This window comes from Rana temporaria, chromosome 7 (genome assembly GCF_905171775.1).
Source record: "Rana temporaria chromosome 7, aRanTem1.1, whole genome shotgun sequence".
Classification (NCBI taxonomy): Eukaryota; Metazoa; Chordata; class Amphibia; order Anura; family Ranidae; genus Rana; species Rana temporaria.
The window spans coordinates 131,267,264-131,291,721 of record NC_053495.1 but is presented as its reverse complement, the minus strand read 5'-3'; the positions used below and the strand labels follow the sequence as shown (position 1 = coordinate 131,291,721).

The window sequence follows — 24,458 nt, the reverse complement described above, 5'->3', positions numbered from 1 at the left end:
AATTTGGCAGAGAACCCAAACCTCATTCCTAGTAAACAGAGAACAAATTAGAGTTTATTTTTAAACCTGATATGACCTATAGACTTGGTGTACTCCATGCTAGATTTGTGTAGATTGGTTCATTCATTTCTACTACATATACAAAATCTGAGATGTTGACTTTGACATATATATTGCACATAGCAATCTGAAAAGCTGCCAGCAGCATTCCCCAGCAAGGCTTGATTTAGTACTCTCTGTCTCTTCTTTCACATTATAGTTTAGTAAATTATGAAGCAAATCAATTTTAGTGTTATAGATTTGGAAATAAATTACTGAAATATAAGCTGGCGACTGTGGTAATTGCATTTTAAATACACTTTCTGTAACTGTGCCATTAACTGATAAGGGTCTAGGCTGTAATTGCAAATATTTAAAAGGTATCAGACTCCTTGTATAAATCTGGGTTTGCTGTTGTGGTTTAACATCTGTAATCTTATAGTCGTGTTTTTCTGCAGTCTGGAATTTAAACCCCACCATGAAATCAGCTGTGATTATTGTTCAAACATAAAACTAATATTAATCTAATATCTACTTGTTTGAAATGTAAACTAAGCTTCATATTTGCCTGCCAGAGGTGTGAATTGAACAGAATTTTGATTAGCTCCCCTTTTTAATTTTTAATGTGAATGATGCATGTAAGCAATGCAGCCAACCATTCTATTTTAATCACCATTGCCTGTATTTTTAATACATTTGTTTGAAATGTTGAACAGTTTAAAAGTAAACTAATTTAATTATTTTAAAAAGCAGTGTTGACAAGCAGTACGACCATCAAGGTCACAGCAACCTTTTGTATCTAACATTAATATAGTGCTGCATTTTGATTCTAAGCTTTTTTTTTTTTAAAGTACTCTTCTCTATTTACTTGTAAACTGAACAGGTAAAATAATTCAATGTGGTTTAACAATAAGAACATTTCGTAGTTTTTTTTTTGTTTATAGGGCTTCTGCTGCTCTAAAGGAAACATGCATGATGACTGTTCACCCCTTAGTTATTATTATAGAGTCTATATGTTATTTCCTAATTCAGAAGAAAGGGGCACTTTATGACCCCTGAAACACTTTGGCATGTTCTCCTGAAGAATAAAAGAAAAAAGAAAAAAAAAGAAAACATTTATTAATAATGTTAAAGGGGTTGAAAAGGTTTTTTTTTTTTTTTTTCTAAATAGGTTCCTTTAATCTAGTGCATTGTTTGTTCACTTTTCCTCCGATTTCCCTTCTAAATGTTTTTTTCTTTGTTTGAATTTCTCACTTCCTGTTCCTCCTCAGTAAGCTGTTTAGGAAGCTGTTCTGACTGACTAAACACTGCTCAGATGATGGTGTGAAGTTTACTAAGGAGAAACAGGAAGTGAGAAATTCAGACAAAAAAAAAATTAGAAGGGAAATCGAAGGAAAAGGTAAGTGAACCAACAATGCACTAGCTTAAAGGAACCTATTTAGAAAATAAAAAACAAACCTTTACAACCCCTTTAACAATGTAATACTTCTTTACTTAAACTTTTCCATACACATAAAGAAATATTAGAAAACAATCATGACCTGTATTTTTCACCACTATGAATCAGAGAGGTGGGTATAGTGACAGCACAGCTGTCAATAATGATAAGGTATAGGTTCGCAGCAGATCCCAGTGATTCGTTGTTACTATGAGTACATGACGAATACAGGGATTTGCAAAGTTCACAACACTCATACTTTTGACCAAAAAATCTAAAGGTTTGTTGCCAGAAATAAGGATATCTGGTTAGGTTATTCTGTGCTTACGGAAAATAGTGATGTGAACGTGATTTAACAACATACACAAAATTGTGAATATGTAAAAATCTGTGAAAAAAAATTATAAACGCAATTATGCTTATTAGCACAAATAAACAAAAAGTGTATATATAGAAAATGTATGAACAAAATATACAAATATGTAAAAAAATTATGTGTAGGTGCCGCTACTCCCAAAAATTAAACACTAAGGGCCAGATTCACAAAAGAGATACAACGGCGTATCTCCTGATACGCCATTGTATCTCTGTTTCTAACTATGCGACTGATTCATAGAATCAGTTACGCATAGATAGGCAGAAGATTCGACAGGTGTAATGGACTTACACTGTCGGATCTTAGGATGCAGTACCGCGGCCGCCGCTGGGGGGAGTTTGCGTTGTATACCAGCGTCGGGTATGTAAATTAGGAGTTACGGCGATCCACAAAGATTTTTCCCGTCGTTACCTAGTCGCGAGTGTTAGATTTCCATCGCAAAGATAGGGCACCTTTAACATGGTGTAAAAGTACTCCACCATGTTAAAGTATGCCTGTCTTTCCCGCCTCGCTTTTAAAAATTTTTTTAATCTTTTATTTTTCCTGGCGCAAATCTTTTTTCATGTCGCAATTCACAAAACGTCGGCGCGTCGTAATTTTGCGCAAAGCACGTCGGGAAATTTGCGACGGGAGCATGCACAGTACGTGGGAGCGCGCCTAATTTAAATGGTACTCGCCGCATTCTATTTGGCCCGCCTTGCACCAGACACATTTATGATACACCGCCGCAAGTTTCCAGGTAAGTGCTTTGTGGATCGAGCACTAAACCTGAAAACTTACGGCGGTGTAACTTAAATGGCTTAAGTTTTCCCGGCGCAATTGTACGTGAATCTGGCCTTTAATTCACACACATATATATATGAAGGAATTGTGCAAACCTAAACAACATACAATATACCGTATTTTTCGGACCATAAGAAGCACTTTTTTCCCCAAAAAAACAAATAGAGTCCCTCATAAAGTGGCATGAAGTGAATGCCTTGGCTGTCCTAGGGCAGTCCCCACTCAGCTGGGCTCGGCTATACTCGGGCGGGAGGGGGAGGGGGACATTTCCCGCTCAGCTGGGCTTGGCTATGCTTGAGAAGAGGGGCGGTCCCTGCTCAGCTGGGCTTGGCTATACTCGGGAGGAAGGAAGGTGGTCCCGTTCAGCTATACTCGGGTGGGAGGGGGCGGTCCCACTCAGCTGGGCTCGGCTATACTCAGGCGGGAGGGGGCGGTCCCTGCTCAGCTGGGCTAGGCTAAGCTCGGGAAGAAGGGCGGACCCTGCTCAGCTGGGATCGGCTATACTTGGGTGGGAGGGGACGGCCCCCGCTCAGTTCACTTTGGCTGTGCTCGGGTGGGAGGGGGCGGTCCCCGTTCGGCTCATTTTGGCTGTTGCTATGCTCAGGCGGTCAGTCTTGATGTCGGCTTGGCTCAGCAGAGGCATGGTCACAGTGATGTAACATGTAAGCAATAATGACCGGCAAACCAGCCCCTGTCCATGTCCATGTCTGCAGCCCCTGTCCATGTTTGCAGCCCCTGTCCATGTCTGCAGCCCCTGTCAATGTCCGCAGCCCCTGTCCATGTCCATGTCCGCAGCCCCTGTTCATTTCCATGTCCGCAGCCCCTGTCCATGTTCATGGGGGGGGCATGGACAAGACTAAAATCATATATATATATATATATATTGAGAGAAATTATAAACACAACACTTTTTTGTTTGCCCCTATTTATCATGAGCTGAACGCAAAGATCTATGACTTTTTCTATGTATACAAAAGGCCTATTTCTCTCAAATATTGTTCACAAATTTGTCTAAATCTGTGTTAGTGAGCACTCCTCCTTTGCTGAGATAATCCATCCACCTCACAGGTGTGGCATATCAAGATGCTGATTAGACAGCATGATTATTGCACACGTGTGCCTTAGGCTGGCCACAATAAAAGGCCACTCTAAAATGTGCAGTTTACTGTATAGCGGGGTTAAAAAGAGAAAACAAGTCGGTATCTGGTGTGACCACCATTTTACTCAGTTCAGCACATCTCATTCGCATAGAGTCGATCATGTTGTTGATTGTGGCCTGTGGAATGTTGGTCCATTCCTCTTCAATGGCAAAAACGCATTTTTACTTGTGCACATTCCTCTTCAATGGCTGTGTGAAGTTGCTGGATATTGGAACTGGAACACGCTGTCGTATATTCAGATCCAGATCATCCCAAACATGCTCAATGGGTGACATGTCCGATGAGTATGCTGGCCATGCAAGAACTGGGATGTTTTCAGCTTCCAGAAATTGTGTACAGATCCTTGCAACATGGGGCCGAGCATTATTATGTTGCAACATGAGGTGATGGTCGTGGATGATTGGCACAACAATGGGCCTCGGAATCTTGCAACAATATCACTGTGAATTCAAAATACCATAAATAAAATGAACCTATGTTCATTGTCCATAGCATACACCTGCCCATACCATAACCCCACCGCCACCATGGGCCAATCGATCCACAACGTTGACATGAGCAAACCGTTTACCCACGTGACACCATACATGCTGTCTGCCATCTGAGAACACCTCTCCAAAGTGCCAGGTGCCATCAAATGTGAGTATTTGTCTACTCAAGTCGGCTACGATGACGCACTGCGGTCAGGCTGATAACCCCGATTAAGGTGATGAGCATGCAGATGATCTTCCCTGAACAGTTTCTGACACATTCTTTGGTTATGCAAACTGATTGTTTCAGCAGCTGTCCGGGTGGCTGGTCTCAGACAATCTTGGAGGTGAAGATGCCGGATATGGAGGTCCTGGGCTGGTGTGGTTACACATGTCTGCAGTTGTGATGCCGGTTTGATGTACCGCCAAATTCTGCTCTTGGAGACGGCTTATGGTAGAGAAATAAATATTCAATTCAATGACAACAGCTCTGGTGGACATCCCTGCAGTCAGAATGCCAGTTGCACTTTCCCTCAAAACTTGCGACATCTGTGGCATTGTGCTGTGTGATAAAACTGCACATTTTAGGGTGGCCTTTTGTTGTGGCCAGCCTAAGGTACACCTGTGCAATAATCATTAGACATGTGCATTCGTTTTCGTCTGAATGCATTTTCGTCCGAATTTTGGGTATTTTCGTTATCGTTTTAATAAACGAAAACAAACGTGCAGAATCCGAAATCCGAAAGATCCAACATAAAAAATGCTTTATTTTCGTTTTCGTTGCTACAACAGTTCGATATAGATAAGAGATTCGACATGACGCTGACAATAGCAATCTGTGTCTATCGAATCTGCGGTCGAATGTGCCTAACCTAGTCCAAGATTATTTTACATAGAGAGGAAAGATTTGACATAGAGAGAAACGATTTGACATTATAGAGACAGTGTTGGGGTAGACCTTTCGACACGAATGACGAAGATTTGATGAAGCAGCGAAAAACATAAACATCAAATCTGTCATTGAACGCTTATAATGTCTGTCGAAAGTTCTAAGAAGATTCGACAAGCAGCTAAACTGTACGACGCCACAATCGTACATTTCCAGTCAAATGCTCGGCCCATAGGCTATAGAAGAATTTGAATGTTGGTTGACTAGTAATAATAATTTATAAATCTAATAATTACTAGTCATACAACATTAGAATTCTTCTTTAGCTTGTAGGCGGAACATTCAACCGTACAGTTTTGACTGTACGATTCGACGTACAGTTTAGCTGCTCTGTCGAATCTTCTTAGAACATTCGACAGACACCAAAAGCCTTCAATGACAGATTTGACCTTAATTAATTCAGATTTTCGGACAAATGCCTTTTTTTAACTAAACTAAGGGCCTGATCCTCAAAAGGGATACGCCGGCGTATCTACTGATACGCCGTCGTATCCCTGTTTCTATCTATGGAACTGATCCACAGAATCAGTTTCACATAGATAGGGAGAAGATCCGACATGTGTAAGGGACTTACACTGCCGGATCTTAGGATGCAGTACTGCAGCCGCCGCTGGGGGCATTTCTCGTCGAAATGCCGCTTCGGGTATGCAAATTAGCACTTATGGAGATCCACGAAGCTTTTACGCTTCGTTTTTTCTCCATAAGTATTAGTTTGCCGTCGCAATATTAGGGCTGCTTTTACAAGGCCTAAACTGTTTAGACCTTGTAAAAGTAGACCCTTCTATCCCGCGTCGCTGTCTTTTTTTTTTCAAAATTTTTTTTTCCCGCCGCAATTCGTATTTTTTTTTTACGGCCGTCGCGATTCTCAAAACCCGGCGCAACGTAAAACCGCGCAAAGCACGTCGGGAAAATGACGTCGGGAGCATGCGCAGTACGTCCGGCGCGGGAGCGCGCCTAATTTAAATGGGACTCGCCCCATTAAATTAGGAACGCCTTGCGCCGGCCGGATTTAAGTTACACCGCTCAAAAATTTCTAGGTAAATGCTTTGTGGATCGGGCACTTAGGTAGAGATTTTGCGGCGGTGTAACTTAAATGGCAAAAGTTACGTTGCGCCGGGTTTTTGAGGATTAGGCCCTCAATGAATAAAAACGAATTTCGGGAGTAACTAAATACATTTATTTTTTAGACAAAAACAAAATTCCGAAACAAAATATTTCAGTGTGCACATGTCTAATAATCATAATGTCTAATCAATATCTTGATATGCCACACCTGCGAGGTGGATGGATTATCTCGGCAAATGAGAAGTGCTCACTAACACAGATTTAGACAGATTTGTGAATACTATTTGAGAGAAATAGGACTTTTGTGTACATAGAAAAAGCACCAGAAGGTTATTAAAAGAGGAACAGTTGCTATAGTAAGACACATTTAATAAAACTGACACCTGCTGTATAAACAACACTGCAAAAAAAGGCACTTTGACCTGAAAGTTACTTGTAATATACATAAGAACGTGAACGAGAAACACTTTTGTGTCACAAATTTATTTTTTATTAGACAATGTGAAAGATTCAGTGTCTGATTAAATAAGACACTACAAGGATAACACTTTTTGCCACCAGAACTTTAAATTCACAATGCATGTGGTTCATGTATAATGGGATACCTTATTTCTGTTTATACCTCTGAAAAAACAAGTCAGGATACCGCGTATGTCACATTGGTTATAATGAGCTCCAAGCATTTATCTTGTCTTGATCCATCAATGTTTTTTTATAAAATATAACTTATGACATTTGTTTTCTTATGGCAGTGGAGTGCATAGCATTATAATTATGCACATGCTTTCCTTTATGCCTATACACTGATATGTTCCCTTAAAAAAACTTTTGAACAAGAAAAAACAAGTCAGTACTTTTCAACAAACAATAGTGCATAAAAAATGTAGAAGATGGTCACATTTACAAACAATACAATTAATAAATGTAAATCAACCAACTAACCAAAAACAGAAACCTAGAAAAATATTTATTGTTTTAGTAAAACAGTATGCTTACTGTGGTAGCAGTGCACAATTGTATTATTGAGTTGCACCTCAGCACTCTATTTTAGGATTTTGATGTTAGTATACATACCAGCACTTCTATTATGAATTGATGCTTATTGTTTATATTTGCACCCCAGCACTTTTATTTGGATTTCGATGCCAATTTAATTTTTGATTGAACTCTGATGTTTATAGTGATTATCAGCAAGTCTTCACTTATGACACCTCTCCACATATATGGCTAGATTCAGAGAGATGGCCGCAACTTTGCGGCAGCGTAGCTTAGCGTGTTTAGGCTACGCCGCCGTAAGTTAGCGAGGCAAGTACTTGATTCTCAAAGTACTTGCCTGCTAAGTTACGGCGGCGTAGCCTAAAGCGGGCGGGCGTAAGGGCGCCTAACTCAAATTTGTCTGAGGGGGCGTGTTTTATGATAATGAGGCTTGACCCGAAATGATTGATGTTGTTGTTAACTGCGCATGCGCCGGGCGCCTACATTTCCCAGTGTGCATTGCGGCTAAGTCCGCCGTACGGGCCTATTGATACTGCATCCGCCAGGCATACGTTAGTGAATAGGCGTATCTAGTGATTTACATATTCTACGCCGAACGCAATGGAAGCGCCACCTAGCGGCCAGCCTAAATTTTGCACCCTAAGATAGGACGGCGCAAGCCGTCCTATCTTAGATAGGTTAAAGTGTATCTCTGTTTGAGAATACACTTAAACTTAAGTGGGCGTAGATTCCGAGTTAGGTCGGCGTATCTACTGATACGCCGGCCTAACTCTTACTGAATCTAGCTAATAGAGTTCCACCCATCACACTTCATCTGTATGTTTACATTTTTCCCATTTTTACAGTGCAGCGCTACCTATTCTTTCATATGTGGGAGCACCATGTGAAAATAAAGGAAAAAAGCGTATAAAAAAAAACAAATGCAATCTCCTCATATAAAGACTAGCAAGCTGCAATATTTTATTTAAGTGTTTAGATATGCATTAAAGTGGAGTTCTGCCATTTTTTTAAAAAAAGTCAGCAGCTATAAATACTGCAGCTGCTGACTTGTAAAATATGGATACTTACCTGTCCAGGGTGCCTGTGATGTCGGCACCCAAAGCCAATCTTTCCTTAGGATCTCGGGTGCTGCTGCCACCATCTTCGGTAAGGGAATCAGGAAGTGAAGCCTTGCGGCTTCACTTCCTGGTCCCCTACTGTGAGTTGCACTGCGCGATCTGAATGGTCCCTGCTGTTTTCTGAGATCTGTGTGTCTCCCAGAAGGCAGCGGGGGGACAGAGGAGGTGCTGGACATGTCATAGATATCCGTGGATATCTATGCCCGGAAGTGGGAGCAAATACCTGTATTAGACAGGTATCTGCTCCCCCTGAAAGGTGCAAAATGTGACATTGGAGGGGGGAGGATTCCGAAAAGTGGAAGTTCGTTCCATTTTTGGGTTGAACTCCGCTTTAAGACTGTCTTGTCTGCCTGTTTATCTATTGTATATATCCATTTCCTCAAACACAACTTTTGCTGTTTCAGTTGGTGGAAGTAGTAATGTTTCATGTTGTAGGATTTGTATGCATTTTTCTATCCAGTTTAATTTCTGTGTAATGGCACCAATGGTTAATCTGCCAGTCCACTCTATGTCTCCCACTTGGATTTCTGTTCTATAGAGCTCTAGGAAAAATGCATTGCATACTCTACAATAAGCATATGTACCATATTCTAGCAGTAAATGGCCAATTACAGTGTTAAAGTATGACAGAATTCAATTAACATAAATATGTGCACATTTTTCTCTTACATGCTCAACAAAATGTAGATAAAGTGCCTGTCAATGTTTTAATTTTTTCATGTTCTAGTTAGACTGAACAGAAAGCTTTTCCTCCACAGTATCATGAATATGATAATCTATGGAAATCACTATAGAAGGTACTTAAGTTAAGCACATTCTACATTAATCCCTGATGAATTGAAATCTCTTCTGTTTAGAGAATGTGTTGTTGTCTAATAGGTGACAGTCTGCCAGATGTTCACTAACTAGCATAAACCTGTTAAGTGTGACAATTTTCAGTGTTTCCTCATTTTACAAGAAATGTTGTACATTTCTATTTTAATGAAAAAGAAACATTAGTATAAAAGAAGTTTGCCTCATTATGTGAATTGAAAGTCAGATGTTGGTATAGTAAAGAGTAGCCTGCTAATTTGGCCTTTTCATTTAATGAGAATTGTGAAATTATGTTTTATTTTTAGAAAGCTGCCAGTTGTTTAAATCCAATACAGACCATTTGCCCCCTTGTTGGATGAAATCTCTGAGGTTCCAAGCCACACACACACTAAGGATATTGAAGTGCTCCTTTATAAAGTTAATGGTTTCACTCTAACCCACTTCACCTTGTGTGTTCTCTCAGTGCTCTGGTTTCAATATCAATTACATTAATTAAAAATCCAGCAATGACTTTGATATGAATGGGTACCTGTGTTTTTTTTCCCTCCCTTTCTCTATCCAAAACTAGAAGAAATAATTTGGCTTGACATACACATTACTTTCCATAAAGAAAGTAGGGCAATGTTCCTCAACCAGGATGCCATCTGGGTTTTCCCAGGGTGCTGTGAGCATGGGACTCAGTTTGCTCTCAATTATCATCACGAGTTTCCATGGTGTGAGCAGGCTGACTACCAGCACCATGAAAACCAAAAAACACACTAGACAGAGCCAGGACACACAATGACATTTGTTGCTATAGTGATGTTGGCCAGCTCACCTGCACCATGACAATGCATTAAAAGGGGGTGATGAAGCAAAATGGTTAATATACTCAAGTTGGCAAACAAATAGAAAAACAAAACCCTGAAAGGAGTTATAGTTCTTCTCTACTTTGCTGTACTCTCCTATACTCTATCCAAAGCTAAAAAAGTAATAAAAAAAGATCTTTAAAAGATAACTAAACCTTTTTTTGTTATACTTACCTCCTCTATGCAGGTGGTTTTGCACAGAGTGGGCCCCGATCCTCCTCTTCTGGGGTCCCTCATCAGCACTCCTGGCCCCTCCTCTTCTTGAGGGCCCCATTGGAGAAACACTCTCCCTTGGGCATGGGTGCGGGTGCGCTCCCACGCCCCGGGCTCCCACGTCATTTGATTGACAGCAACGGGAGCCAATGGCTGCGCTGCTATGAATCTATCCAATCAGGACCAGAGACACCAGCTGGAGCTCAGTGCCAGAAAGACCGGTCTCAGGTGAGTAAAAGGGGGGGTCTGGGGGTGCTGCACTATAGAAGGTTGTTCACCTTAATGCATAGAATGCATTAAGGTGGAAAACCACCAGGGTTTACAACCTCTTTAAGGTCAGACAACAATGGCATATACTATATAAAGAACTAAAGAACTGTAAAAACTATGCTTGTTGGCATTAAGAGAATTTTTGTAATGAATACAGTGCTGATATAAGCATGTTGTAGGTAGCTATAATATACACTTCTCCTTATATTGTATATGAAAACACATTTAAGTGTTATTAACATAAATGATTTAAAATAAAACACATTATATTCTCTTTATTTTTATTTCAAATGTTTTTATTGTTTTTCAAAGAATAAACATGGCATACTAATGCATGAGATAAGATATACAGCAGTACAATGTCATAAGAAGAAGATCTATAGAATTGTCATGTAAGCTGGCTCTAGCTTTTCTATGGCCTTGGGTGCAAGTATAATAACTCGTGAGCCAAAAACCTAGTGGGTCTTGGGTTATAGATTTGTTGCATGGTATGAATGGGGTTAAGCCCCTCATTCAACTATATCAAGGTGTGTGTCCACTTGCAAGACACCATTACATGGGGACAAAGCCCAAACATAAAAAGTGGGTGTGGGAAAGGTAGGGGGAGGTAGGATAGAAAGAAGATAGTTAAAAGTAAAGAGAAAAGGAATGTACCGTCAGTCATTCAGACCTTAAAAACAATCATTACAGTTGAAATGTGCTCGGGGAGTTGCCCAATCCCATGTAGTTGGCCCAAGGTTCCCAAGTCTCCCTGAACTGGGTTGAGGTGTCCAATATGGAGCTCACCATCTTCTCTTGAGACATAATTGAAAATTTTGTTTTTTGCTGCTATGGTTGAGATCTTGGGAAGCTTCCAGGCTTTAGCTATGGTGAGTTTAGCACCCAGGAAGATAAATAATATTAGTTTTTGAGAGAATTTTGGAATCTTGGGAATTAACTAGTTGAGAAGTTTCCTGCGTATCTGCCTCCCACGCCAGCATATATGGGGATTTCCGACTATTTAGAGCAAGTTACAAATAAATTATGGAAATCCCTCCCCTCTGCTCCAGTAGTTGTCTGCAATATTGTTCGTAGGAGGTAAATTGGGGAGGTTCAGGTTTCGTAGACCAGATAGAGTGTAGGTAATGTGACAGTTGTTGAAATCTGAATCTCTCTGAATCTGGTAGATTCAGAGTCTTAATACAATGGGGGAGGGAGATGGGTCCTGCAGAAAAAGTGCCTGATCCAGTACATTCCCTTATCCAGCCACCACCAAAATGCTCTGATGTCCATGCCCGGAGGAAATTCCGGGTTATGGAAAATGTGTGCTAAGGGTTTGCATGGTGAAATTAAAGATGAGGGGTTCCTGAGTTTATCCCATATTACCAAAGTATGTGACAGGGACGGTGACAGTATAGGAGGCCTGTCCTTGGGAGAACACAATAGAAGAAAGTCCAGAGTGAAGGATGGGACCGCCCGTCTCTCCATTTTTATCCAGTCTGGTCTAGCCATTCTAGAATAAGCCGTGGAAAGCTGAGCTAGTCTAGCTGCTTGGTAGTACCAGAACAGATTAGGGAGGCCCAATGCCCCCTTATGCCTCAGTCTTAATAGGGTTTGCCGCACAAGGCGATGTCCAGATTTACCCCAGATAAATGTAACTACTTTACTTTGGAACAATAAAAGATGGTCGATTATAATGGGTATTGGGAGTGAGCGAAAGAGATATAGGAGTCTAGGGAGTAGGGTAATTTTGATAGAATTAATCCTGCCCAACCAGGAAAGTAGGTGTGGATACCACTGTTTGAGATCTGTTTCTAGTTTTTTTGTAGATGGGGGTAGTTAGCTTGGTAGAGTTAAAATTTGGGGGTGAGATTTATCTAATTTGGGGGTGAGAATATCTAATCCATTACAAGGAAAAATGGATTAGATGGTCGTGCGACATGGCTCCCAAACAAAATTGACGTCAATTTTTTCCCTATAAATAGAGCTTTCTTTTGGTGGTATTTGATCACCTCTTCATTTTTAATTTTTTGCACTATAAGCAAAAATAGAGTGACAATTTTGAAAAAAAATCTATATTTTATACTTTTTGCTATAATAAATACCACCAAAAATGTTATGAATTGTTTTTTCCTCAGTTTAGGCCGATACGTGTTCTTCTACATATTTTTGGTAAAAAAAATTGCAATAAGCGTTTATTAAATGGTTTGCGCAAAAGTTATAGCATCTGCAAAATAGGGGATAGTTTTATGGACTTTTTATTAATATTTTGTTTTACTAGTAATGGCAGCGATCAGCGATTTTTATCGTGACTGCGACAGTATGGCGGACACTTTTGACACTATTTTGGGGCCATTGTCATTTTTACAGCCATCAGTGCTATAAAAATGCACTAATTACTGTGAAAATGACACTGGCAGTGAAGGGGTTAACCTGTAGGGGCGCTAAAGGGGTCAAGTGTGACCTAATGAGTGATTCTTACTGTGTGGGGGTATGGCTTGGCATGTCAGTGACTGTCTGACTGTCAGTCACACGATCAGTGACAGTCTGACTAGAAAGCACGGGAAGAGGTTTGTTTACACTTACCTCTCCCCGTTTTTTTAGCTCTGTGACCCAATCGCGGGACACCAGCGGCAATCGGGTCCTGCAGGCTCGGTCACCGAGTACCCATCCTGGTTGCAAGCGAGCTGCTGGCGGTGACCCACGGCTGTGCATATTAATGGGGATGTACCCGTACACTCATATGCGCAGCCGATGTACGTCAGCTGCGGCGATCAGCAAGTGGTTAAACATGAAGATGGAAGTCAGTAGAGCTTCACCTCATTAAGTAAGCTAGCGTAAAATTCCCTTGCAGAGTGAAAATTCCTTTGCAAAGAGAACAGCCTCTTTAACTTTATTTTATCAACTTCACTACCTCTGCTAGAAGTCTGTTCCAAACATCAACTACTCTTTTTGTAAAAAATGCTAAGGCTAGTGTTGAGTTTTTCTCCTGCTAGGTTGAAGACATGTACCTGTGTTCCCCATCTTAGCTTCATATTGAAAATACTTTTCTCTTGAAGCTAATTCACACCCTTTATTATTCCTAGGACCTTTCACTATTGTTGTGGCATTTGCCTGGATGACTGCTATGTAATAAATTACTTAAAGATCTATATAGGGGAATCGGGACCTCCTTCTGGTGGTCCCTCTATTGATGCATCCTAAAATTCTGTTTACTCTTCCCCCTGCCTGGCCACATTATTTGCTCATTTTGCAGTCATCTGAAATAAGCATCCCTACATTTCCTGTGTAGCAAATCAGGGAGAAAGAAAGCAACAAATCGGTCACTAAATCAAGGTAAAAGACTATATAAAGTTAAAATGTGCTTAAGGCTGATCTCAGTGAAAGGAAAGGACATGTATTTTTGAAGTCCTCAAAAAAAAATGGATATTTGTTTTAATGGATATATAATGGTCATAAAATTATACATTAAGGTAAATATGCAAAAGCCATCATTACCCCACAGGAAAACTAATAACCCATAAGAATTAGGGCAAATATGCTGCTCATTCTAAAATATTAGCAATTAATTGTGCATGAAAGAGTGTGAACATTACTGTTCTAACTCTGCAAGACAGAAATGCAATAGTAAGCTTTTAACTATTTTTTAAGTTAAGTATTTAAAAATAAAAATGTTTTGGTCTGTATTCTTGTGAAACCCAAAAATACAGTCTTATACTTTTTCAATTAAGAATCACCAGAAAGTTTTTTTCTTTTTTTTTATGTTCTATGCATGCATTATGTATTTTGTAGAAGATGCTTATGAATCGCCCAGCTGTTCAATTATCTTACATGTATAACTACAGCTGCATGGAGGGTAGGGGTTAATTGTGTATGAGCCACATGACCAAGTATCCACCCTTTAGAAAGAGTATATCTATTTAACTAAAGCCAAGAAACGTATTCTATAGATTTATTTTGCTGTGCTATGAAAACGAAAGCACGGCATGTACTGTATACTGTACATAGTGAATAATTATGTCTGCCTCCATGTGTCTATAATAACAACAACTGTTATTAGTCCAACTAACCTGTGTTAGTCATTTTGCACCATAACAATGCTTGAAAGCTTTGGTTGAATTTAAACATGAAACCATAATGTAAAAGTAGCTGATGTTATAGGTCACCCAATGATGTTATTCTGTATAGTCTTCATATTACTTAAAAATGTATTGTATTCTTAGCTTTCAATGCAGGATGATTACCATGCATTTCAGCACTTGCTATAGCACATCACAACCAAAAATAGGTTATAGTAAAATATTTTTAACTTTAAAAAAAAAAAGCTCTAGCATTACTCTGATGTTCTCACTCAGATGTGTGTGTATGTATTTCAGCTATTAGAGTCACGAAATGAATACTGTACATTTCAGTGTGAGATAAGGTTATCTGAGAATCTGCAAGGAGTTAGTTTCTGTGATAAAAGCAGGTCATCAGTGTGAACTCCCCAGAGGAAATGTTTGAATAGACATCAGAGTGGTTGCTGAGTTGTAGACCTCAGGCATGTTTTAATCATCTATAACAAGATTTTCCCCCTACTGGTTTTTAAGAAACCGTTATTCGCCTTGTGCATTTGTGGTATTTAGTGAATATGATCCTTAAACTGCTTCCCCTCAAGTGAAAAGCCATAAAACAGCCTCCATCACAATGCCTTGGTCACAAAATAGGAAATCAATTAACTTATTTTCAGAGTGAGATCCGTTCTAAATGCTTTTTTAATGACCTTTAATCAGATGGTGCCCATCCTCAATTAGCCACCAGATGTAGATCTTGACATTGAAATGGTGCATTTTAGCTTGTACTGCTTTACACAGAATTTACACTCAAGGAGATGTATATACCGCATATATTTCCCATAGGTTTGTCCATTTAATACACCTATGTTTTCTATTTACATCCTAATTATTCTCAAGTCTAACAAATCGGATTCCACGATCGGAATTTCTGATGAAAAAAGTCCGGACTTTTTCGAGCGTGTGTGGGCCCCATCTGACTTTTTTTCCATCACTGTTTAGAAATAGAACACGTTTTATTTTTTTCCGATGGGAAAAAAAAAGATAGGAAATTCTTATCGTCTATGTGCAACTCCAACGGAGAAAAAACCCACGCATGCTCAGAATCAAGTCGACACATGCTCGGAAGCATTGAACTTAATTTTTCTCATCTCGTCGTAGTGTTTTACGTCACCGCGTTTTGGACAGTCGGAATTTGGTCTGACAATGTGTATGCAAGACAGCTTGAACGTAATTCTGACAAAAAATTCCATCAGATTTTAGGCCATCAGAAATTTCGATCGTGTGTATGGGACATAACAGTTACAAGAACATTTGTTAAGATTATTTACTAAAAAATAAAAATTCAAACATTGCTCAACCAAACATCCTGTGTGAAAATTTTGGATTCAATATTTTACATAGAAATAACTGACAGGTGGTTCCGGAATCTCTTGAGAATTTAGTCACCAGACTCCCTCACTAGTATTCCAGTTCTGTAGTGTCCACTCTATCTTGAATTTCCTGCTATACAGGCAGAACCTGAAAACAACAAACTGACAACCTAAACACATTTTTGTTGCTTTATTACTGTACGTTAGTTTATAGACACAACTTGGGGTTTATTTACTAAAGCTGACTATCAGGCTCACTTCTGCATAAAAAACAGTTATCTTCTAATCTAAGCTTGTTCAATAAGCTTTGGCAATAAAACCTGGAAGCTGATTAGTTTCTATGCAGAAGTGAGCCTGATTTTGCACTCTCCAGCTTTAGTAAATAAACCCCAACCTTTTCTAATTTTGCTTTATTAAAGATAATGTATTAACAATATCCCTTATGAACCAATTGATATGGGTATATCTTAGCCCAAGACCAAGAATGTAATCGATTTCAGTTTTCCACACAACTTAGTTGTGGTGGCTGCATTCGTTTTCAGCACAGAAAAACACGCGTTGATCCTGATAGAATTAAAGTGTCCATGTAATCTATCTGTGCACTAAATTTAACTCTCAAAGAATATAAAAGGGGGCACAATATGGGCCCACTTGCCTGACAGTGTGGCCACCCCATCCCTGGGCTAGTTAGTTTAGTTAGGTAAGCTGTAGTGTATAAGGTGGAGGATACTGCCCCTTTTAGGTTAGGAGAAGCAGGTTACTAGCAGGAACCAATGGGAAGTCTGGGAAGGTTTGGGAATTCCAGATAAAGGCTATATAAGGAGAGTATGCAGGGGATTTCTCCCTCTTTCTGGTGACCAGAGGAGAAGACAGGAGCCCCCTCCCACCCGCTCTAGTCGCAAGCACTTTTATGTGGTAGGGTCACCCTGGATGTCAGGGGGGACTGGTTATTGATATTATATATGTGGGTGGCTGCTCGATTTCTGAAAACTGAGCAGATAATGAACTCATATTTATTCATTATTAACCAATAAAGGTGCCACAGCCAATTTTTGCCATATTTAATATTTGGTGTGTTACTTATGGGTTTGATTGGGTAAGTTATGTATTGGGTGGGTGTGGCCTACAGTCTCATGTTATCAGCTTCCCCAGATGTCCATGTGAACTACAGAACACCTACTGCACCTCCTTTTTTTTACAGAGATGGGGAAAGAGGATGTGTTCTGTAGTTCTTCTTACACACTTATGGTGACAACACTGCTGTTCTATAGTACAAGGGGTGATTATTGTCATCCTAGGTCAAAAAAAGTGTGCCTGGCAGTACCAGCAAGTTTACTTTTTCAGGCTGTTTTCTACATTTGCACAAGTGCAGCCACCACAGCTAAGGTTTGGGGAAGTGCAATAAATGACATATTTGTATTTGGGTTCAGATATGCCTTAATGTTTGTATTCATATTGACACCACCAAGTGCACAGGTTTTGTACATAACTGATAGCTCAATCATATTTTAATTTTCTTTTTTATGTAGAAACTTCCAAGTTTCGGACCCTTTTTGGAGGAACGTAAGAGAATCATAGCTGAGAACAAGGTCAAATTGCTTTCAGAAAAAAATGTTTTTCCTGCAGAAGAGAAGCATTTCCTGCCAAAGAAACCTGTACCAGCAGTCAAGGTAGAAAATAAAAAGAAGTGGGAGACAAGTGATTTTTAGTATTTAAATTCATTTTAGAGATGCAGATTTAGGTTGGAATGTTATGCCCAGCTGAACAAAACTTGAGAATATTAGAAAGTATTCTGTTAAATGAGCACATCAATATGTTTCTAGAACCCTCACCGCCAACATCTGAAAGGAAGCACTACTGTATTTTTAATTTTTAGGGCTGGGTAATGCTCACGTTGTATCTAATGTTTGCTGGGCCTAAATTGTCAGATAGCTCTGTAACATTTTAATTAGAAACATTTATTTAGACCTCCTGCTATTCCTTTCTGTCTTAAAATGTACATTGCAAATAAGTGACTGACTGTAGTCAAAATGCGGAGCTGATTTATAAAGAATCACAGATGTTCTGTTAAGGTATAATTAGTTTTGTAATATTCAAGGATGGCTGCACTCTTTGTTCCTTCCTTTTGATTGTTAAATAACATTGTGTTAGTTATATCTCTCTCACAGTGCATATGTGCAATGAATTGAAAACTTCTGAAAGTATCACTTTTGATAAAAAGATTAAAGGAACAGTTGTAAGAGAGTGTAATGCTCATCCATACAGATTTTCTTTTTCAAGTACATCTTTTGCTACTTCATAAAAATTGTCACGCATTGATGGTCTTTCCATGGTAGCACTTTTAACAATATTTATTGCATTTTGACTAATATTAATTTTGTGTTTGTAGTTAGTTCTTCAATGTTGATTTTGTTTTTACATCTTTAGCTAAGTTTTATTTTTATTTTTTTATGAAGACAGAAAGGTATCTTGATCTTTTTTCTATGTTTAATAGAAAAAGTGCATAGCAACAATGTAACATTTGTCTTTCTCAAATGTTTGACAGTAAGAGCTGGTTCACAGGGGGGCAACGCGACTTTGTGCGCGACTTTGCAAGGCGACTTGGACACCACTTGAGCGTGAACCACAGTGCGACTTGGGGCGACTTACAACGCGACTTGAAGTCACCTCCAGGACAGGGGACATTATCAGTGGCTCATCATGAGGGGGAACCCCCACGCTGTTTTTTCACTTAGGGGGTTCCCCTAAAATCCATACCAGACCTAATGGCCTGGTATGCTCTTGGAAGGGGAACCCATGGCGTTTTTTGTTTTTTTATTTGGCGTGGAGTTTCCCCTAAAGATTCGCACCACACAAGTGTAGATCTAGCCTCAAAGAATAACCAGCTCTGTGGGAGGGAGGGATTTGTCTAAGAAAACTAGTTTCTCTTCCTGTAAAGCTGCTTCAGTTAAGAATTTGCAGGCAACTTCCATTGAAATCAATGGGTACAAGTTGACTACAAGTCACCTAGAAGTCAGATTGAAGTAGTACAGGAACCTTTTCTGAAGTCAGAGCGACTTCAGTATTGTACATTAAGACAGCTCTCATTCACTTACATTGATTTTCTCATGTCATGCAACTTGGGGCGACTTGAAGTCGGATCCCAAGTCGCCCCTGTGTGAACCAGCTCTTAGACTGGCCATAGACAGGTCTCTTTTCAAGAGAGATGGGCAGTGGGAATGAAAATGCAGGCTTCTGGGTGAGCTGTGTACTCTGCAGTGTGAACTAGTAAATGGTCTTTTTAACTACCTTACCAGTTAATAGAGCAAACTGGCCCTGGCAAAGCAGGAACTTATATTCAGCACAAAGCAGCTCTATCCATGGCGAGTTCCCACTAGTTTACACAGATTTTTGCGAGGTGAACAGTTCAACATAGGAACATGTTAAAAAAATTCTCTGTGTGGTATAATAAGTGCTTTTAATGATCAGAAATGCTCATTATTTCCCCCTAGGTATCATCTGCATATCATTGTCCTACAGGTTCTTAGTGATGATCAGATTTGCTGCATGCTTTGCAAAGATTGGGATGTTCAGCCGCCCAATGAATGGCCACACTACAGTGCCTTGAAAAAGTATTCCACATTTTGTAATGGTACAACAAAAACATAATTTTTTTTTGGATTGGGGGGGGATTTTATGTGATAGACCAACAAGTGGCACAAAATTGTGAAGTGGAAGGAAAATGATAAATGGTTTTCAATAAATATGTGAAAAGTGTGGCATGCATTTGTATTCAACCCCCCTGAGTCAATACTTTGTAGAACCAACTTTCACTGCAATTACAGCCACAATTCTTTGGGTATGTCTCTACCAGCTTTGCACATCTAGAGATTAAAACTTGTTCAGCTGTCAGATTGGATGGAGAGCATCTTTGAACAGCAATTTTCAAGTCCTGCCACAGATTCTGAATTGGATTTAGGTCTGGACTTTGACTGGCCCATTCTAACACATGAATATTCTTTGATCTGAACCATTCCATTGTAGCTCTGGCTGTTTAGGGTCGTTGTCCTGCCATAAGATGAACCTCTGCCCCAGTCTCTTTTGCAGACTCTAATGCCACGTACACACGGTTCATCTGATGAAAAACGGACCGATGGATTTTTTCATCAGATATCTGATGAAACTGACTTTCATCAGTCTTGCCTACACAACATCAGTTAAAAATCAGATTGTGTCCAACGCGGTGACGTAAAACACTACGACGTGCAGAGAAAAATGAAGTTCAATGCTTCCGAGCATGCGTCGATTTGATTCTGAGCATGCATGGATTTTTGACCGATAGATTTCCCCACAGACGATCGTTTTTTTCTATCGTTTTTTTCCATCGGACCGTTTTCATCAGACGAACTGATCGTGTGTACAGGGCATGACAGGTTTTCTTCTAAGATTGCCCTGTATTTGGCTCCATCATCTTCCCATCAATCTCCCCACAACATGATGCTGCCACAACCATGTTTCACGGTGGGGATGGTGTGTTCAGGGTCATGCGCAGTGTTAGTTTTCCACCACAAAAATTAGACCAACAAACTCAGTTTTTCTCTATTTTTCCCACTTTGTGTTGGTCTATCACATAAATAAAATACATTCCGTTTTTGGTTGTAACATGACAGATTGTGGAACATTTCAAGGGGTATGAATACTTTTTAATGGCACTGTATTCCATTGCAAGTTTATCCATTTTTAGTGATGATACTTATGCAGCATATCATTTAAACAAGCATGAACGAGTCCTTATAATTAGTAATAAGCAAGAGCAATAGCCACTAATATTTTAGCATTCAGCCCCTTATACAATAATTAAAAGATTTGCATGGACAGCAAAAGGAAAAATGTGTTTCAATGGTTGAGATTTTTTTTTCAGTGCTGTTTTGTCACCAGTGATATTCTAGCCAGAGCTGCTGGACGAAGACCTTATAACCACAACTGCTGGTGTACAGTAAATGCATACAATGGTGTAAATGAATACTACACAGTTTTTTAAGCTGTACATTTTGGTGCATACACAAATAAATACACTAAGTATTCACACACTTTGTGTGATCACAAAATAGATTTATAGTCTGAATCGACAGGCCCAACTTGGTAAGATCAAAGTAATTGTAAACGATCACCTTGTAAAATAAACCATTTAGTTTAAAATAGAAATGAAAGGCAAAACATTTTGTATAGATATAACAAAAATTATACCCTTTTTTCTTTTTTTAAGAGACCACATTCCCTCTGTTCTCAGCTGCAAAAGAGCTGGGGGAGGAGGGACAGCAGCACACTGAGCTTCCCAGTAAAAGGCTATGCGTGGGGGCGGGCATGTAAGGACAAGTGGGGGCTGGGCTACCAGTGACGCAACATTGATCACTGCTCCCGATCACAGGAAGCAGTAGATCAGTGTCCTGTCACAAGGCAGAACAGGGAAATGCCTTGTTTACACAGGCATCTTCCTGTTCTGCAGCTCCGTGACATGATCGGGGGACACCGGCAGATCGAGTTTGTGGGTCCCGCGGGCACGGTTATGGAGCTCGCATGGCGGCAAATTCAAAGCAATGTACCTGTACGTTGCTTTGTGCAGCCGTGCCATTCTGCCGACGTATATCTACTGGCGGCATTTGGCAAGCGGTTAAGTGTGACAAATATGCAAAAAAGTTCAATCAGAAAGGGATCAAATACTTTTTCAGACAACTGTAGATCTTTTCATGCTATATTTATGTTTTTTACATAAATATATATATATTTTTTTTACATTATATATATATATATATATATATATATATATATATATATATACACACACAGAGTATATATATTAATTGTAGAAAGTTTTACTTATCACTTATCACTTTATGATATATGTTTAAAACTATACTGATTGGAGGTATGAACAGCACACCACTGCGTTATAGTATATGATTCAAATTGCCAGCAATCACTAAAAGCTGAAATATTACTTTTTGATGGACCATGAGTAGGGATGAGCCGAACATACCCGCGTTCGGTTCGCACCAAAACTTTCGAATGGATCGATCGTTCGCGCAAACATTTAGAACCCCATTGAAGTCTATGGGACTCGGACGTTCGAATTCAAAAGTGCTAATTTTAAAGACCAATATTCAAGTTATTGTTGGAAAACGTCTTTGAGAACCCGGGTCTTGCCCCAGGGAACATGTATCAATGGAAAAAAAAAGTTTTAAAAACTGTAGTTTTTTCTGGAGCAGCGATTTTAATGATGCTTAAAGTGAAAAAAAAATCTAAAATTCCTTTAAATATCGTACCTGCTGGGTGTCTATAGTAGTGGCATGTGTTTAGAAATGTCCCTGCACAACATGAGATTACTCTCAGAAAAAAGTAATTTAATACTGCTTGCGGCTTTAATGTAATGTTTGGTCCCTGCAATATGGATAAAAATCATTGAAAAAAATAGCATGAGTTTCCCTGCCACCACTCCCCCCAGGTCATTACAAGACCCAGTGCCGATCCTGATCTCCCTGTGGCAACTGTGTTTATGTGCAATTAAATAACACACGTGCACTAACAGCAACTGTGTTTATGTGCAAATAAATAGCCCACGTGCAGTAACAGCAACTGCGTTTATGTGCAATTAAATAGCACACGTGCAGTAAGAGCGACTGCGTTTATGGGCAAAAAAACAGCACACGTGCAGTAAGAGCGACTGCGTTTATGGGCAAAAAAACAGCAAACGTGCAGTAAGAGCGACTGCGTTTATGGGCAAAAAAACAGCAAACGTGCAGTAAGAGCGACTGCGTTTATGGGCAAAAAACAGCAAATGTGCAGTAAGAGCGACTGCGTTTATGTGCAATTAAATAGCACACGTGCAGTAAGAGCGACTGCGTTTATGGGCAAAAAAACAGCACACGTGCAGTAAGAGCGACTGCGTTTATGTGCAAAAAAACTGCAAACGTGCAGTAAGAGCGACTGCGTTTATGGGCAAAAAAACAGCAAACGTGCAGTAAGAGCGACTGCGTTTATGGGCAAAAAAACAGCAAACGTGCAGTAAGAGCGACTGCGTTTATGGGCAAAAAAACAGCAAACATGCAGTAAGAGCGACTGCGTTTATGTGCAATTAAATAGCACACGTGCAGTAAGAGCGACTGCGTTTATGGGCAAAAAAACAGCACACGTGCAGTAAGAGCGACTGCATTTATGGGCAAAAAAACAGCAAACGTGCAGTAAGAGCGACTGCGTTTATGTGCAAAAAAACAGCACACGTGTAGTAAGAGCGACTGCGTTTATGGGCAAAAAAACAGCACACGTGCAGTAAGAGTGACTGCGTTTATGGGCAAAAAAAACAGCACACGTGCAGTAAGAGCAACTGCTTTTATGGGCAAAAAAACAGCACACGTGCAGTAAGAGCGACTGCATTTATGTGCAATTAAATAGCCCACGTGCAGTAACAGCAACTGCCCTTATGTGCACTTAAATAGCACACGTGCAGTAACAGCTAATGCGTTTATGTGCAATTAAATAGCACACGTGCAGTAACAGCAACTGCGTGTATGTGCAATTAAATAGCACACATGCACTAACAGCAACTGGGTTTATGTGCAATTAAATAGCACACATGCAGTAGCAGCTAATGCGTTTATGTGCAATTAAATAGCACACGTGCAGTAACAGCTAATGCGTTTATGTGCAATTAAATAGCACACGTGCAGTAACAGCAACTGCGTTTATGTGCAATTAAATAGCACACGTCCACTAACACTGAGTACTATATTTAGGTGTAAACTAAACAGCATGCAGGCAATACAACACGTTAGAGCACTACAGCTAGCACAATCTACCGCCTAACAAATAGGAATAGCTGATCTAGCTAAGCTATACAGTGTATAAATATATGTACAATGCTAGGATGTATATATATCCTCTACACACTGTAAATTTAACTAAACTGAATAGCCTACCTGCTCTATCTATCTATCTATCTATCTGGTAGAAAAGACTCTCTCTCTCTCTCTCTCTAACTGACTGACTGACTTCTTCTCTTTAATAATGCCAGAACACACTACTCGCGGCCGCCTTGCAGGCGGCCTTATATAGTGTGGGGCGTGTACTAAACCCCCTGAGCCATAATTGGCCAAAGCCACCCTGGCTTTGGCCAATTATGGTTCTTCGTTTTTTGCACGCTGTGATTGGCCAAGCATGCAGGGTCATGGTGCATGACCAATCATCAGCGCGCAATGCCGCAGTGAATTATGGGCCGTTGCGCGTCACTCGAATTTGGCGCGAACGACCCGTTTTGTTCGAAATTCGTCGAACGGACGAGCAGACAATGTTCGAGTCGAACATACGTTCCAATCGAACACAAAGTACATCCCTAACCGTGAGCTTTGATTTATCATTTAACCTTGATGCACACTATTGCAATGTGGGAACCAGCGTGATTGCAGTGCCATTTCCTGCATGGCATCTCCCTCTTAGGCAGTTCACAAACTCACTGAGTTTTCATTAATCTGTATCCACTTTTC

General features: G+C 39.9%; 1 protein-coding gene across 1 annotated transcript in view; it reads left to right on the top strand.

Moving 5' to 3' along the window:
* The window catches only part of DPYD (dihydropyrimidine dehydrogenase), a 1,498,502-nt gene that overhangs the window by 1,458,745 nt on the left and 15,299 nt on the right, over positions 1-24,458 (top strand). Inside the window, exon 21 of the mRNA XM_040359980.1 lies at positions 17,472-17,612. Coding sequence (XP_040215914.1) covers positions 17,472-17,612 — 141 coding nt within the window. The remainder of the gene's footprint in view (positions 1-17,471; positions 17,613-24,458) is intronic.